Source organism: Chiloscyllium plagiosum, unplaced genomic scaffold (assembly GCF_037043375.1).
Source record: "Chiloscyllium plagiosum isolate Xiang-an unplaced genomic scaffold, Cpla_swu_hap1 HiC_scaffold_10, whole genome shotgun sequence".
Lineage (NCBI taxonomy): Eukaryota > Metazoa > Chordata > Chondrichthyes > Orectolobiformes > Hemiscylliidae > Chiloscyllium > Chiloscyllium plagiosum.
The window spans coordinates 112,235,002-112,253,259 of NW_028270148.1; the positions used below are offsets into that span (position 1 = coordinate 112,235,002).

Consider the following 18,258-nt stretch of genomic DNA (forward strand, 5'->3'; position numbering starts at 1 on the left):
TGGGCTGAGAAGTGGCAGATGGAGTTTAACTCAGATAAATGCGAGGTGCCGCATTTTGGGAAAGCAAATCTTAGCAGGACTTATACACTTAATGGTAAGGTCCTCGGGAATGTTGCTGAACGAAGAAACCTTGGAGTGCAGGTTCATAGTTCCTTGAAAGTGGCGTTGCAGATAGACAAGATAGTGATGAAGGCTTTTGGTATGCTTTCCTTTCTTGGTCAGAGTATTGAGTACAGGGGTTGGGAGGTCATGTTGTGGCTGTACAGGACATTGGTTAGGCCACTTTTGGAATATTGCGTGCAATTCTGGTCTCCTTCCTATTAGAAAGATATTGTGAAACTTGGAAGGGTTCAGAAAAGACTTACAAGGATGTTGTCAGGGTTGGAGGATTTGAGCTATAGGAAGAGGTTGAATAGGCTAGGACTGTTTTTCCCTGGAGGGTCAGAGGCTGAGGGGTGACATTATAGAGATTTATAAAATCATATGGGGCATGGATAGGATAAATAGACAAAGTCTTTTCCTTGGGGTGGGGAGTCCAGAACTAAAGGGCATAGGTTTAGGGTGAGAGGGGAAAGATATAAAAAAAAAGAGACCTAAGGGGCAACTTTTTCACGCAGGGGATGGTGCACGTAAGGAATGAGCTGCCAGAGAAAGTGGTGGAGGCTAGTACAACCTCAACATTTAAAAGGCATTTGGATGGGGATATAAATAGGAAGGGTTTGGAGGGATATGGGCTGGGTGCTGGCAGGTGGGACTAGATTGAATTGGGATATCTTGTCATGGACGAGTTGGACCGAAGGGTGTGTTTCTGTGCTGTACATCTCTCTGACTAAGCGACGATTGGAGGGCTGAGCACTGAGTGATTGTGAGCTGCTTTTTTATGGTTGGGGTGGCACAAAGCTACAATAATCCCTGCACTGCTGCACTTGCAGACATCATCTCTTATGATTACTGAGCAACATTAGCAGACGTGTGGGAATGAGTGCACTGCCAGGCAGTCAAGTATGACATTGCTTTTATATGATCTACTGAAATTGAGGTTAAACATTCTATTCATAAGCACTGCTTGTGGTATTACTCACAGTGGGAAACTACAGCATGAATTGGGTTTAAGTAGTCAATATTAGAAGTAGATATATATCTGATTTAGGGACAGCACTTCTTTGGATGGCAGGGCAGTTGATGGTCACAGGTGATGTCAATGCTGAACAAGTCAGATCCCATAGTGAAGGGTTCTTGTGGTGCAGTGATAATGTGTCTACCGCTGGGCCAGAAGACCTGGATTCAAGTCCCATCTGCCCAAGACGTGTCTAAAAAGATTGATATCTAAAAATAAAATTCCATTGTGAAATCTGGCTTGCTGGATCAATGGGTTATCTGTTACTTTTGTTTACTGTGCAGGTCAATCACTGAATGTCCTCACAAGAGGTTGCCAATGTACTTCTAACAAAAGACTATAAATGATCATAATACGAAAGAAAAGTAAGAACTATGTTACACTAGACATGAACTATTTGAAACAATTTCATTATAAATATCAGAAAGGTTCAATCCTTTGTGACCCTGAGGGATCTGCACATTTCAGTTCCAAGTATTATTATTGGTTCCATTCTGCTGGGTAAACCATTGTTTAAAAAAAAGTGACAAAATTCGTTACGCACTTTTTAAAAAATATGCACGGCATTGCTTATCCTTCATCCTTCTCAGATTGTTTAGCAAGGACAGCCAAAGCATTAAAAGTCTGCCAACTATTAACTTTTGGGATTTAGAAATCAATGATGTTTCAGATACAACATGTGTGCTAAAATCACAGACTAACATATTACGACATTTAAAACCTAAAACTAAATAAAGTGAAACTATGCTCTCTCCAGAGATATTTATTTGGTTAATGATATCCACTTTATCCCTGGGGGTTGAAACTGTTGTTATTTTCTTGAGAAAAGCACATGGGTGAAACATATGGCTTGTGATCAAGACCTCAGATCTCTGATTAGATTCTCATGAAGGCTTGCCTTGAATCAAAAGCAGTTATTGAACTACATCTGGAGTACTCAATTAACTTCAAGAAGGCAGGACACAATCTTCAAATTTTCTACCCTTTTGAAAATGCACCTGTCGAGTTAAATAAACTTCACACCGATTGTTTAGCCTCCCCATACTACAACAAACTGCGTAGAAGTAAAAGTATATCTGCAGGACAGCAAGCAGCAATACACGATTAAAATCTTATGTATGCAGACGTGGTCCTCAGTGGAAGTTTTACATTGTGTGTACACAAACAGGTGCAGTAAAGCTTTTTCTCCCCAAGTCTTTTTGTTGTAGAACCAGAATGTCTGCATAGCTGAAGAAAAAAAGTCAAATTCAACCCATTTGCATTCAAATAGTAAGATCTGTAGTCATGATGACACCTGCTGGCTGAAGGAGGAGTTTTCTTTAAAATCCACAGAAACTACTGGAAAAGCTTCAAACATAGAATTCATCTTATCTTCCACTGCAAGGAAAAATCAATGCATCCAACATGACAGGATAAAGAACACTTAAACAAAATTGTTGGAAAAATTCAACTGTTCTGGCAGCAGCTGGGAAAAGACAGCAGACTTAACGTTTCATGTCCAGTGCCCCTTCTTCAGAACTGTTCTTATTTCTGATTTCAGCATCTGTGGTTCAGAAGATCATGACAGTACGGAAGTAGGCCATTCAGCCCATACCACCCCTGTGATGAACATCACACCCAGACCCATCCACATCCCATAACCCTACATTTCCCATGGCTAATCCACCTAACCTACTATCCCTGGACACTATGGGCAATTTAGCATTACCAAACCACCTAAATAGCATATGAAATCGTAGAGATGTACAGCACGGAAACAGACCTTTCGATCCAACTTGTCCATGCCAACCAGATATCCTAATTTAATCTAGTCCTATTTGCCAGCACTTGGCCCATATCCCTCTAAACCCTTCCTGTGTAAATTCGCTGCTGTGTCAGACAGCAGTGCAGGTTTCTTTCTCTCTCACTGACCATGTGGTCTTTGCCTTTGTCTCTCTTCCTCCTTTTTTAAAGTGTCATTCTTTTGATATTTTTCCCTCTAAAGTTGCAAAACAATGCAGCAACTTATAATTATTGCTCCTGGAATTCGAGGAAATCAGTTCCAATACCTCAAAAAAGACACTGCTCTTACAGCCACAATTCTTTCCCATCCTGCATTTGGATTACCCAGAATCCTGTGGGAAGAAACCAAAGCACCTAAAGGAAACCCACGCAGACATGGGGAGAACATGCAAACTTCAGACAGGCAGTTGCCGGAGGATGGAATTAAACCTGGGTCCCCGCACTGTAAGGCAGCTGTGCTAACTACTGAGCAACTGTGCCGTCCTTCGTTTTTTTTTGCACAGGACACTTAAGTTCTATGTTTCACAGATGTAGGTGGGTGGTTATTTGAGGTCCAATCCAAAATTATGCCTGGCAACCAGTAAATCAGTCACCCTGGTAAGAAGTTTCATGCATTTTAGATCTGGCTACTAAGTGAATCAGGATTCAAGAGTGGACACTCCTTCTGGATGTTCCAGTGAGGAACAAGAGGGGTTACATTACTGATGTTTCCCAAGATAGGAGTACAGTGTTTCAATGGGTATGCTGGTTAAGAATGGGAAGAGAGGTCTCTGCAAGATGGTGGCAATTCACTAGAACTGCCGTGGACAGCTCTGCCTAACAGCCAAGGCATATTGATATTTGTTGCTATCCTTGGCTAACTTCTTTGAGAGAATTGTTAATTTAAAACTTTGAGAACACTTATTTGTTCATATTTTGGAGTGGGAAGGATGCCAAAGGGAAAGGGAGCAAGCAAACAGCAGCAGAGGACACTCCCCTGCAGCATCGGGCATGCCAGAGGGTGCAGCATCGGCCTCTCCCGAACCCCCCCGGGGTATTGCAGGGACCTGCAGGAATTAGCGAAGGAGAGACTTGACGCTGCCATCGAGAAGATCCGTGCCCAGATCCAACCCATTGCATCCAGGCTGCAAAAGCATGAATGGGAGCTCCAGGGCCTCGGGGCACGGATGGAGGAGGTGGAGGGTCGAACCATGGCCTTGGAAATGGCGATTGAGTCCTCATCTGGGTGGATCCAGGCCCTGGAACAGCAAGCGTGGGCCTTGCGAGTTCAGGTTGACGACCTCGAAAATCAAGGTCAGAGGACAAATCTGTGGATTGTTGGGTTCCCCGAGGATGAAGAAGGTGGGCAGTCAGCTTCTTTGAACACTGGCTGCCACAGTGTTCTGGGCCTTCAAATTGAGTCCGGCCAGCTGCACAGTGAAAGGGCCTATCGGGTGGCGGTGCACAGGTTTGGGCCAGACAGCGCCCCCGCCTGGTCTTAGTTCACTTCGACACATACAGGAACAAGCAAAGCGTGATAGAAGTGATAGAAGCCTCCAGACCACTGAGGAAAGAGACACAGGCACTGATACACATGGGGTCAAAAATTATGTTCTTTCAAGATTTCTCAGCAGCTGTAATCCGAAAGAGAAAGTCCTTTGATGAAGTTAAGAAGAGGCAAAGGAACCTGAGCACCCAGCACTCCATGAGGTACCCCGCGGTGCTCCGTTTCAGCCACGAGGATTCAGTTTATATGTTTGACTCGGCGAATAAAGCCAAGAACTTAGTGGACACTTTAAAACAGACCAACTGATCTGAATAATATGGTTCATGTATGTCCTCTTTTCCCTTTTTTTTCCTCTCTTCCTAATAATTTGTTTCAAAAAAAACTTTGGAATATGTTGTTTTATCATGGGAAATTTTATGGGTGCTTTTTTGTTTTCCCCCTTTTTTTGGTTTCCCCTTTTTTTGATTCTTTTTCTCTTTTAGTCATAATTGGGGTTGACATGGAGTTGGGGATGAGTGGAGTGCTTATCCTGATTTGTTCGTCATCTTTGAGGAGAAAGTGAGGTCTGCAGATGCTGGAGATCAGAGCTGGAAATGTGTTGCTGGAAAAGCGCAGCAGGTCAGGCAGCATCCAGGGAACAGGAGAATCGACGTTTCGGGCATAAGCCCTTCTTCAGGAATGGGGAAAGTTTGTCCAGCAGGCTAAGATAAAAGGTAGGGAGGAGGGACTTGGTGGAGGGGCGTCGGAAATGTGATAGGTGGAAAGAGGTCAAGGTGAGGGTGATAGGTCAGACTGGGGTGGGGGCGGAGAGGTCGGGAAGAAGATCTCAGGTTAGGAAGGCGGTGCTGAATTTGATGGATTTGACTGAGACAGGGTGGGGGGCAGGGAAATGAGGAAACTGATGAAATCAGAGTTCATCCCTAGTGGTTGGAGGGTTCCTAGCCGGATGATGAGGCGTTCTTCCTCCAACCGTCGTTTTGTTGTGGTCTGACGATGGAGGAGTCCAAAGACCTGCATATCCTTGGTGGAGTGGGAGGGGGAATTGAAATGTTGAGCTACAGGGTGGTTGGGTTGGTTCGTCCGGGTGTCCCAGAGGTGTTCTCTGAAACGCTCCGCAAGTAGCCGGCCTGTCTCCCCAATATAGAGGAGGCCACATCGGGAGCAGAGGATGCAATAGATGATATGTGTGACCCCCTCATCAGATCCACACCCCCCACCAACCCAACCTCCACTCCCGGCACCTTCCCCTGCAACCGCAGGAGGTGCAAGACTTGCGCCCACACCTCCCCCCTCACCTCCCTCCAAGGCCCCAAAGGAAACTTCCATATCCGCCACAGATTCACCTGCACCTCCACACATATCATCTATTGCATCCTCTGCACCCGATGTGGCCTCCTCTATATTGGGGAGACAGGCCGGCTACTTGCGGAGCGTTTCAGAGAACACCTCTGGGACACCCGGACCAACCAACCCAACCACCCTGTAGCTCAACATTTCAATTCCCCCTCCCACTCCACTAAGGATATGCAGGTCTTTGGACTCCTCCATCGTCAGACCACAACAAAACGACGGTTGGAGGAAGAATGCCTCATCTTCCGGCTAGGAACCCTCCAACCACTAGGGATGAACTCGGATTTCACCAGTTTCCTCATTTCCCCTCCCCCCACCCTGTCTCAGTCAAATCCATCAAATTCAGCACCGCCTTCCTAACCTGAGATCTTCTTCCCGACCTCTCCGCCCCCACCCCAGTCTGACCTATCACCCTCACCTTGACCTCTTTCCACCTATCACATTTCCGACGCCCCTCCACCAAGTCCCTCCTCCCTACCTTTTATCTTAGCCTGCTGGACAAACTTTCCCCATTCCTGAAGAAGGGCTTATGCCCGAAACGTCGATTCTCCTGTTCCCTGGATGCTGCCTGACCTGCTGCGCTTTTCCAGCAACACATTTCCAGCTTTGTTCGTCATCTGTTGATTTAAGGATCACCTCTTTGTTCACTTGTTTAATTTGGCCAATGGCTGGGCACAGTCTGGACTTGAAGGAGCTGTGAAGGGGGGGATAGGTAGGTTGAGTGCATCCTATGGGCAGCAGGGAAGAGTCTCCTGTTCAAGGTTTTACAGTTGGTTTTCTTTGTAATTTTTTGGTAGCGATAGTCGTTTTTGTATAAACAATTTTACGACTCTTTGAGTCTCCATTTACTTGTGCGTGGCGCATTGCAAGCAGGGTTCTCCCTCTCGGGGGTTCAAGGGTCTCTGAAAGGGGGTATGGCTTGTTAAATGGTGCATCTGGAACATCAAGGGAAGTCATTCGCCTGTTAAAAGGAAACAAAGTACTTTCTAGCCTTAAGAGGGAAAAGGTTGATATCGCCCTGTTGCAGGAAACCCATCTTGATGATGGGGAACACCTGAAGTTACAACAGGGGGGTTATGACCGAATATTCTTTTCATCCTTTACTACTAAAAGTAGGGGAGTGGCTATACCTATCCAGAAAAATCTTCCATTCACATTATTAAAGTAGGTGAAAGATGAGCAAGGGCAGTTAGTGATACCTAAGGCCCTGATATGTGGGGAGGAACGTGGTATCTTAAATGTCTACTGTCGCCTGGCGCATTCCCTCAAATTTTTGACTAGTGACTTCTCTAAATTGTGTGCCATTTAGAACACGGCACCATTATTATAGGGGGGATTTCAATTGCCTTTTGGATCCAACAGTGGACAAGATGCCAAGTGGACCCTGACTATCTCTTCACAGGCTAAGCAGGTGACTGACTTATGCAAGGAGTTGGGCCTGGTGGACATTTGGAAATGTCTTCACCCTACCAGCAGGGACTTCACCTTTTTTTTCAAACCCATGTAAATGTCACACGGGGATTGATCTTTTTCTGGCTCCCTCAACCCTTCTGGATTCTTGTAAAATTGGGAACATAGCTATTTCTGATCATGTGGTGGTATATTTGGAGGTTAAGGCCAAGAGTGAGAGGCTAGGTTCACGGCACTAGCATCTGGATCCTTTTCTCCTCAAGAATTCCAAATTTGTGGAATACTTTTTGAGGGTGTTTCAGTAGTTTTTGACTATCAACTCAGGCACGGCTAGTAGTCCATCTATGCTATGGGAGACTGCTAAGGCCTTTTCTAAGGGATTAGCTATTTCCTACTTGGCTAGCTGGAAATGACACAAGAGGGAACAGCGACTTCTACTTGAGACGCTGGTGAAAGCTGCTGAGGCGGCACATTTTGCGAGACCTTCAGTGACCAAGTACAGCGGATCACAGCCCTCAGGGCTGCTCCGAATTCTGTATTTACACAAACCGCAAAGAGAGAACTTGCTTTTGCTAGACAAAGGCTATTCGAGAATGGGGATAGGCCAGGAAATATTTTGCATGTCTGACTTGGAAAAAGTGTGCACCCCAATCCATTACTGAAATTAGAGACAGTGCTGGGGTCCTTACATACAATGCCAAAAGGGTTAATGAGGCTTTTCGGAGTTTTTACTCTGAATTGTATTGGTCTGAAGGTTGCGAGGACAGGTGAGCAAAGATGGAAACCTATTTTTAAGAGCTTGGGCCTCCCAGGGGTAACCTTGGAACAGTCCTCTTTCCTTAATGCCCCCTTGACAGTTCAGGAAACACAGCAGGCAGCTCGGCAACTCTAAAGTGGGAAAGCGCCTGGCCTTGATGGTCTCCCAGGTGAGTTTTACAAGGAGTTTATAGGGATCCTGTCAGGCCGATGTTTGAAATGCACAATCACTCCTATATGCCTACCACCATCTTTGCAAGAAGCTAATATTTCCCCAATTCTTAAGAAGGGGAAGGTTCCTGAGGATTGTGGGTTATTAAGTTTACAGATGATACTAAAGTCAGTGGAATGGTGGACAGTGTGGAAGAATGTTGTAGGTTGCAGGGAGACTTGGATAAACTGCAGAATTGGACCGAGAAGTGGCAAATGGAGTTCAATGCAGCTAAATGTGAGGTGATTCACTTTGGGAAGAATAGCAGGAAGGCAGAATACTGGGTCAATGGAAAGATTCTTGGTAGTGTGGATTTTTGGTGTCCATGTACATGGATCCCTGAAAGTTGCCACCCAGGTTGATAGTACTGTTAAGAAAGCATACGGTGTTTAAGGTTTTATTGGTAGAAGATCCGAGTTCCGGAGCCATAACGTCAAGTTGCAACTGTAAACGCTAGTGAGACTTCACTTGGAGTACTGTGTGCCGTTCTGGTCGCCACATTACTGGAAGGATGTGGAAGCATTGGAAAAGGTGCAGAGGAGATTTACCAGGATGTTGTCTGGTCTGGAGCAAAGGTCTCATGAGGAAAGGCTGAGGGACTTGGATCTGTTCTCATTGGACAGAAGGAGGCTAAGAGAGGATTTAATAGAGACATACAAGATGATCAGAGGATTAGATAGGGTGGACAGTGAGAGTCTTTTTCCTAGGATGATGACGTCTGCTTGTATGAGGGGCATAGCTGCAAATTGAGAGGTGATAGATTTAAGACCGATGTCAGAGGCAGGTTCTTTACTCAGAGTGGTAAGGCATGGAATGCCCTGCCTGCCAGTGTAGTTAACTCAGGCACATTAGGGGCATTTAAACAGTCCTTGCATAAGCATATGAATGATGATGGGATAGTGAAAGGTGATGGGCTTAGATTAATTCACAGGTCGACGCAACATCGAGTGCCGAAGGGCCTGTTCTGTGCTGTACTGTTCTATGTTCTACACTGGCCCATCTCGCTATTAAATTCAGATTTTAAGATTCTGTCTAAGGTTTTGGCACTGAAATTGGAGAAGATGTTGCTCTATATTGTCAAAGTGGACCAGACAAGTTTTATAAGAGGCCATAGGTCCTCTAATAATATTACAGGATTTCCTTAGATGCAGAGAAAGCATTTGACTAGGTGTATCTCTAGGTGAATAGCCGTATCTCTTATGTCTTAGAGCAGTTTGGGCTGGGTGGGGTCTTTGCTAAGTGGGTGGAAGTTTTATATTGCCACCCTCTGGCTGCAATCATCACCAACGGGGTGGTCTGGGAATTTTAGGTTCGGCAGGGGTAGTCGTCAAAGCTGCCCCCTCTCACCGTTGTTGTTTACGTTGGTGATAAGCCTCTGGCAGAGGCCATTTGTTAAAATGTCCACATAACCGCTCCGGAAGTGGGATCAAGGGTACACAAGATTACACTATATGCAGATAACGTCCTTCTGTTTTTATCGGACCAAATGACCTCCGTACCCCATCTGATATAATGTATTAATTCATTCGGGGCTATCTCAGGATATAAGATCAGCTTTGCAAAGTGGGAGGCTATTCCTTTGGAGACCTCAAGGAAGTGCCAGAAGTTGAAGGTGGCCCTAGGTTCCCCTTTAAGTGGTCATGAGCGGGTTTCCGATACCTAGGTATTTTTATGATCCTCATGTTTGATCGGTTATTTCAGACTAACTTTGTTCACCTGCTTGACAATGTTAAGCCGGATATTAAGAGATGGGAGGCTCTTCCAATTTCGTGGTTGGGCTGAACAGCCCTTACTAAGATGAATGTCCTTCCTCGTTTGCTTTATCCCATGTGTGTGCTCCCAATAATGTTTCCCAGGTCAACATTGCGGAAACTTATGGGTTGGTTTAGTTCTTTCGTTTGGTGTTACAGGCAGCCCCTCATCAAACTTACTAAATTACAGTAACCTCAAGGATGGGGAGGAGTTGATTTCCCAGACATCAGGAATTATTAATTGAGTTCCCAGCTATCCTTTATGTGCGATAGGGCAGGTAATGATCCAGGCTCAATATGGCTGGATACTGAGGCCTCCCAGACAAAGTGCCCTCTTATTAACCTGTTGTTCATGGATAAGATGAGGACAGTTAATGGACCACTGGAAGAACCCCATTGTGATTAATACGGTCAAGGCATGGAGGGCAATGCATCAAAGTGACAGTTGCTTATCAAGACTTTGCCACTCGCTCTCATAGATGGTATGTGAGGGTTCCAACCAGGGTTCAAGCTGTGGGAAGCGAGAGGAGTTTCCAGTTTGGAAGACTTATTTGAGGAGGAGGTTATGATGTCTTTCAAGCAACTGAGCCACAAATACGAGCTGCCCAGTTTTTCCGTTTTTTTCAGGTTAGGGATTTCATCCAGAAGAAGACTATGCTTCTCACTAAGCCCTACAAGCCTGATACAGAGAGGTTGTTGCTATGTGCCATTTTGGTTAGTGCCCTCTATTGCCTGCTGGTGGCAGGGCTTGGCAGGTAATTAACTGGTTATGTGAAGTTTGGGAGCAAGAGCTAGGAGTGGAGATCTCTTCTGAAACATGGGAGGACATGTAGGAGACTGCATGAAAGATCTCAATCTGTAATAGGACATACACTATGCAGTTAAATGTTCTGCACAGGGTTCATTTGACACCGGACCGTCTGGCAAAGTTTTAAAAAGGGGCTTCTCCAATGTGCCCCAAATGTAAAATAAGTGTAGGTAATCTTGCCCATTGCTTCTGGACATGCCACAGGCTCTGTTTTTATCGGAGCGCTGTGGCAGGAGATAGGGAAGGTATTGAGGACCGAAGTTAAAGCAGACCCGACATCTCTCCTTTTAGGTCTACCAAATTTATCATCTTTAAACGGGCATGGGAAGAAACTATTCAATCTTCTTACTGTGTACGGAAGAATATTCTGTTGAATTGGGTGTCTGAGAACCCACCGGACTTGCTGGGATGGCGAAAATTAATTATGGAGCACATGCCCTTGGATGTTTTCACAAATATTGTGCACCACACAATAGATCTTTTATAAGACATGGTAGCCCTTTCTGAGTTATTTGAACACAGATTTTTCTGCTATCTTAACTAGGGCATTCGTTTATTCGGGAGGAGAAAGTGAGGACTGCAGATGCTGGAGATCAGAGCTGAAAATGTGTTGCTGGAAAAGCGCAGCAGGTCAGGCAGCATCCAAGGAGCAGGAGAATCAACGTTTCGGGCATAAGCCCTTCTTCAGGAATCGTTTGTTTATTCGGGTACATATCCATCGCTCCCGTTCTTTGTTTGGGAGCTTTGCGCCGAGCATTGTTATTTTGTGTTTGTTTTTTTTTGTAACTTAAACTTATTTATTGGTGTTGTTTTGAACATTGTTTGTTTTGTTTCATTTTATAAGGTAGGTTAATATTTAGTAGACACTAATTGTATTGTAATTTGCGTTTTTTTATTATATTGGTATTTGTTATATTTTTTATAACTTTATACTATTGTAAAGTCAAAAAGTTTTTTTTTAACTAATAAATATATTTACAAAAAAAACAGAATGGGAAGAAAAAAGAATGCAGATCCCAAATTCAAAGCATGATCTCCTTCACCCAGGACATTCCCATTTGTGTCTATTTTCTGTTCTGGAATAGTGAGTTTTCATTATTTTCTCTTTCAGTTTTTATTTGCTGGGGGTTCTTTATAACTATTGTGTCAGTCATTTTGTTTTTTATGCTTCGAAAGTGTTTTGGGATTTTGTTTAAAACATACTACATACATGTTGAGAAACCTTAAGATTACAAAACCAAACATTTTCCCATAATGTATGTCAAACTGTGGAGTGTCACCATTTCAGTGCTGTCATTCCAACTGTCTGAGACTGAGTCAGACTGTTAGCAACCAAGGTATTACATATAGCCCAAAGTGAACTTCTGATCTTCTATCCTTACAATCACTAACAGTATTTATTTCTGCCACAGTAAATTGCCTGACTTCACCACTGCTTCAGCTCATGCGCTGCTGAACCATTCAACTATATCCAAACTTAGACAACTGCAACACATTCCTGGTTCGTTCTACGTTCTACCCTCTATAAATCTGAGGCCATCCAAAACTCTGCTGCCTGTGCCCTTACTCATCCCGTTCAGCCAATACGCCCGTGTTCACTGATCTCCACTGGCTCTCTGTCACGTACTTCCTTGATTGAAAAATTTTCCTTGTTGTGTAGTCTCTCCAAGATCTTGTCCGTCCCTATGAAATCTTGTCCAGGCCTAAACATTCCCAGAAATCTGTACCTGAACCTAAAATCTAAGTGTAAACCTGGCCTCTGGAGAATTCCTGATTTTAATCTCTTCATCAATAGTGGACTTGCCTTCAATTGTCTTGGTTTTCCATTCTGGCATACCTTCCTAAACTTTTCCATCTCTCTCCACACAATCTATTGCTCTGACCCAAGCACTCCTGTCTTAATATCTCCTTTTATGGCTTAGGGCCTAACTTTACTCTAAAATGCTCTTGGAAAGTTCTTCAAATGTTTTAAAACGTTTAAAGTGTTATTTAAACACAAGTCGTTATCGTTCTCCACAATTCATTCAGGCAACAGGCTACAAAAGGTTTACCTGGAACCCAGCTTATCTCCATCTCCATGTCTTTATTTCTTTCTTCCTTTCCTTGTATGGATTTCAATAGCTCTCTGTATTTTAAAATCTGTTCTTCAGTATCCTTCTTTGTCTTAGTTGTCGCTTGACTTTCTTCCACGCTTTTAACATCATTGTCTAAAAGTAAGCAAACAAAGTAAATTCTCTGTGGCACAAGTCAGTACACAAATATGAAAAATATGATTCAAAAGGAATATATGAAATACATTTTATTAAATGTCCAGGAATTATGCCACTGGAAATGGCCAAAGACACATTCATGTCTCAGATACAGAAACTCCAAACAAATATTTTACATTTGGAAAATGCTGCTTAAACAGATAGGAGCAATGGATTCAGTAGAGTCAGCCAAGAACATGCCAAATTAAATTTAATGTAATCAAATATCAAGCTCAGCACGAAATAAAGAGAGACAAAAACTCCATGGGTGACACTGAAGAACTCACAAACACAGGTGAAAGCGCAGTGGCACTGTGGTTAGCACTGCTGCCTCACAGCGCCAGAGACCCGGGTTCAATTCCCGCCTCAGGCGACTGACTGTGTGGAGTTTGCACATTCTCCCTGTGTCTGCGTGGGTTTCCTCCGGGTGCTCCGGTTTCCTCCCACAGTCCAAAGATGTGCAGGTCAGGTGAATTGGCCATGCTAAATTGCCCGCAGTGTTAGGTAAGGGGTAGATGTAGGGGTATGGGTGGGTTGCGCTTCGGCGGGGCAGTGTGGACTTGTTGGGCCGAAGGGCCTGTTTCCACACTAAGTAATCTAATCTAATCTAATCTAAAGCTAGAAGTCTCAGTTCACATTAAGTTACAACTATAGTAACTTGCCCCATCAGGTGTATGTGTGTGGTGATTATGAACAATGGTGACCAAATCTTACTGGCCTTGAGTTAAATTAACAGTGTCAATTGTGCGCATTCCAACATATCTCAGAACCCTGGACAGGAAGTGAGGCTAAGAGAAACATAGCTCAGTACATTTTCTAAGGTCCAAAGGCAGGCACAAGCAAGTCCCAGAAACACCACTGCTTTCAGTAGATGCTGAACCTCCTCCACCTAAATCAAATCCTTCTTTACCTTGCTCTGATTCTTTTTCCTCTTCCATCTCTGCTTCATCATCTTCCTCACTTGAAGATGCCAGGTATGCTTTGAAATCCATTTCCTCGATCTCATCCTTCTTAAACTGTTTCGTCAAGGTAGTGATACGCTCATGGTCAGTCTCATCCCATGTCAGTTCTGCCTGCAAGAAAAAATGTGATTTCAGATTAAGGACAAGGTCTACCCTTATCACACAACAGACCTCAAAAGATTGTAATAATGTATTACTGATATCTCCTGCACTGTCTGGAGGTCATAGGCAAGATAACACTTGAAATTTGAATGGAAAGATTGATAATAGAGATCATTGCTGTTTCTAATTTATATTCATGACTTAGATTCATGCAAATGATGCTTACTTTTGTGTTGTACTGCAGTCTCATAGGTATATAAAGGCCAGCATTCCATTAGTCTTTCTAATTATTTTCTGCTCCCACTCATGCCACTTTAATGATCTACATATGCAGATACATAAATCTCTTCCAACTGCTACTGCTTCTAATTTTTCACTATTTGGGATTTTTTATTTCCTATCCTTTTTAGATCTATAATGGATAGCATCCCATTTGCCTGCATTGAAATCCATTCAGCAGAGTTTCACCCATTCACTTAATAGTTCTTAGTGATTTTATGCTTCCATCCACAGCACTTATGACATTGCCAATTTCTGTGCCATTGGCAAATGTGGCTTTGCATCCCATCATCTAAGTTGTTAATGAACATTATGATTAGTTAAGGCCCCAACACAGTAAGACATTATTCACGGGATGAAGTAGAGTACTTGACTGTTATGCCACTCTCTGTCGATTGTCATTTAGCCTGTTTCCTAACAAGGTCAATCATTTGCCTTCAATTTAATGAGTGTGAATTTTAGCGACTAGTCTTTCATGAGGAATTTTATTCAATGTCTTCATAAAAACAGCATTCATAGACGTTCACTTAGACTCATAGTCATAGAGACATACACACAGAACCCTTTCTCTCCAACTTGTCCATGCCGACCAGATATTCTAAATTAATCTAGTTCCATTTGTCAGCATTTGGCCCATATTCCTCAAAATCCTTCCCACTCCTATATCCATCCAGCTGCCTTTTAATGGCATATTGTAAATTCACTAACTATAGTCTTTCAAAATTCTCTCAATTTGGACACCATTACTTTAGATTAGAAAAATGTACAGTCACTTCATGACTTGAGTTGAGAGAGAAATAGAGACCTTCTGGTCTCCTTCCTATTGGAAAGATGTTGTGAAACTTGAAAGGGTTCAGAAAAGACTTACAAGCATGCTGCCAGGGTTGGAGGATTTGAGCTATAGGGAGAGGTTGAACAGGCTGGGGCTGTTTTCCCTGGAGGGTTGGAGGCTAAGGGGGTGACCTTTTAGAGGTTTACAAAATCATGAGGGGCATAGATAGAATAAATAGACAAAGTATTTTCCCTGGGGTGGGGGAGTCCAGAACTAGAGGGCATAGGTTTAGGGTGAGAGGGGAAAGATATAAAAGAGACCTAAGGGGCAACCTTTTCATGCAAGGGTGGTACATGGATGGAATGAACTGCCAGAGGAAGTGGTGGAGGTTGGTACAATTACAACATTTAAAAGGCATCTGGATGGGTATAATAATAGGAAGGGTTTGGAGGGATATAGCCAGGTGCTGGCAGATGGGACTAGATTGGGTTGGGATATCTGGTCGGCATGGACCAGTTGGACCAAAGGGTCTGTTTCCGTGCTGTACATCTCTTATGACTCTACGACTCTAAATATTGTGAATATACCAGCCTCCCAATTATCCATTAATTTACTCTGTAATTCTAGGCTCTTCTTCAAAATATTCCATCAGGTTTGTTGGCATAACCTACCCTTCAGACATATATTCTGCCTCAATGTGATCGACTAAAACCTATCAAGGTGTTTAATCGCTCAGTCCTTAGTTACAGGCTGTAGTAATTCTACAACAATACAGCATTATTTCTCCAATGCTTCTCTTTCAACTCAAGTCATGAAATGACTGCACATTTTTCTAATCTAAAGGAATGGTACCCAAATTGACAGAATTTTGAAAGACTATAGTTAGTGCATCTACAATGTGCCTTTAAAACCCTTAGATAGGTTCTGTGGATTTGATGGCAATATTTTCTTCACTTCTGTAATTTTCCAAACATTAATTTTAATGTTCAATTCTCTGATTTAATTCGGAGATTCAGTGCAGATTGGTAGGGATGAAGGAGGAGAAAGTGAGGATTGCAGATGCTGGAGATCAGAGTAGAGAGTGTGGTGCTGGAAAAGTACAGCAGGTCAGGCAGCATCCGAGGAGCAGGAGAATCGATGTTTTGAGCATAAACCCTCCGAAACATCGATTCTCCTGCTCCTCTGATGCTGCCTGACTTGGTAGGGATGAAGCCAGATACAAGGGAATACAAATATAAAGAAATACTTGAAAATTGGATTATGTTTATTCCAGCAACACAGATATAGTGGAAACTTCTAAAAGTGCTGGGAACTGATAGAATAATTGTTTCCAGTAGTTTGATAGGCAAACAACAAGGGACTGCGGATACTATGAGACTGGATCCAAGGCACATAGATAAAGCTTGGGGTCTTTATAAAACAAGTTATCAGAGTGTAAAATTCACTTCTAAGGTGACAGGTTGATGCAGAAACAATTTTTACATTCAAGATTAGATTTAGTACATAGCTGGAGGAAAGGAAAGTTGAAGAAATGTGGAAATAGGGTAGACAAATATGATTAGAACAATTTTCTGACATGGAGGGCAAATACCTAGACACAGCGTTTGAACTAAATTAGTGTTTCCATGTTGTAACTATATTTTTAGGTTTTGGATGTGAGCATTAATAAGTAGGGTCTAACATAGCAATCTAAGTTACCCAGAACAAAGCCATTCCATTCCCTGGTAATGATCATATACCAATTAACCTCCAACACCTGTTTATGTATCTATAAATCTAAGTTTGAATAGCTCAGAGATTTAGAAGTAACATAAAAACAAAGCATTTATAACAGTGCCAAACCTTTAGTTCTATACCAAAACATTATTACTTAAAGACTGAGACACATGTTAAATCTCTGAAACACTTCACTACCAACTCTGGTTTTTAAAAGAAAACAATTTTGTTTTGGCACGTCAAACTGATAAAGCTGCATGAAATCTGCCTTGTTGCACGCTCCATTCCTTCATCTGGTCTATGTTATGCAGTTTTCTGTGTCCAAGATGTTTCTTCAAAAAAATATTCAAAATTGATGCATGTAGAAATGTAGAAAGCAAAGAATTATATCAAGTATTAATTGTTACCATAGAGACTTTATTTACTGCTTCAAACTGATCTAATTTGATTTTCTTTATAAATTCCAAGTTCACGGTTTATGAAATGGATGATACAGTGTATATAAATACATGACCCATGTTGTTTATAAGATTACACGCAAATGCTTTTAATTACCTTTGATGTGCTGAGTGCTGTTGATGTGAAATATTTTGGTTTGTACGCTGCCAAATCCACATCTGTAGAAACATCCTTTGGCTCATCTTCAAATGTTAGTTCGTCTGGGATAAACCTGGGTAACAATACAAACCCAAACAAATCACTTTCAGACATATAAATCTTCCACTCCTCACTGACACAGCACTGCAGTAATACAATTTGAATACTTTATTTCACTACCACGAAACAAAAGGCTGCATTCAAAGACTACTACAATTAAGTGAATTCATGTCGTCATGTAAATTAATGTAAAAGACAAGTGCAACAGACAGTTCAACTACAATTGCTACCATTATTTCAGTAACAGTATTACAAGTTAGTGCATGAACATCTGTTAAGAATTGCATCATCATCATCCCAAATGGAGATTTAACCAACTGACATGGGACAACCGAAGGGGAGCGAGAGGAGAAACTGTCGTCACTGTTTTGTATACATCACACATACTCGTGCTCATTCATCACTGCAAATTAGATCCATATCCACAAGTAAAAGATATTCTATCAAGTGGCCACCAACAAACTGCACATGCATAACACAAAAAAATTACCACTTGGAAACCTAATGAAGGACAATTGTTCCTTGTGCTTTGTACTTCCAGCACTAAACATTCGGTTCACAAAGGCAAAATGCAGGCTAAAGCAGAAAATGTCAGAAAACTATGATTAAAAATTAATGACTGTCAAATGTGCAGAACAGACTCTGTTCCCAAATAAATTTAAAACTGCACATGTCCAAACACTATAGAATGACAATTCAATAGGATGTTGCATTATTGTGATCCAACAGTAGAACATTGTCATGCTCAAACTGTTTAGTGTCATAGTCAGATCACATTGTGACCAGTAAAGAATAAAGCAAATGTAGAACCAATCTCACCAACATCGTCATGCAAAAGTTATCAACAAGT

At 42.5% G+C, this 18,258-nt stretch overlaps 1 protein-coding gene and 1 long non-coding RNA gene across 2 annotated transcripts in view; one reads left to right on the forward strand and one right to left on the reverse strand.

Annotated features, from left to right (window-relative positions):
- LOC122553100 (uncharacterized) overlaps nucleotides 1–18,258 on the forward strand; it is a 64,602-nt gene that overhangs the window by 40,801 nt on the left and 5,543 nt on the right. Inside the window, exon 2 of the long non-coding RNA XR_015758543.1 lies at nucleotides 11,216–11,378. This is a non-coding gene — a long non-coding RNA (uncharacterized LOC122553100). The remainder of the gene's footprint in view (nucleotides 1–11,215; nucleotides 11,379–18,258) is intronic.
- The window catches only part of esf1 (ESF1 nucleolar pre-rRNA processing protein), a 77,214-nt gene that overhangs the window by 32,230 nt on the left and 26,726 nt on the right, over nucleotides 1–18,258 (reverse strand). Inside the window, exons 7-9 of the mRNA XM_043696627.2 lie at nucleotides 17,307–17,421; nucleotides 13,831–13,993; nucleotides 12,723–12,878 (exon numbers count right to left, since the gene is read on the reverse strand). Coding sequence (XP_043552562.2) covers nucleotides 12,723–12,878; nucleotides 13,831–13,993; nucleotides 17,307–17,421 — 434 coding nt within the window. The remainder of the gene's footprint in view (nucleotides 1–12,722; nucleotides 12,879–13,830; nucleotides 13,994–17,306; nucleotides 17,422–18,258) is intronic.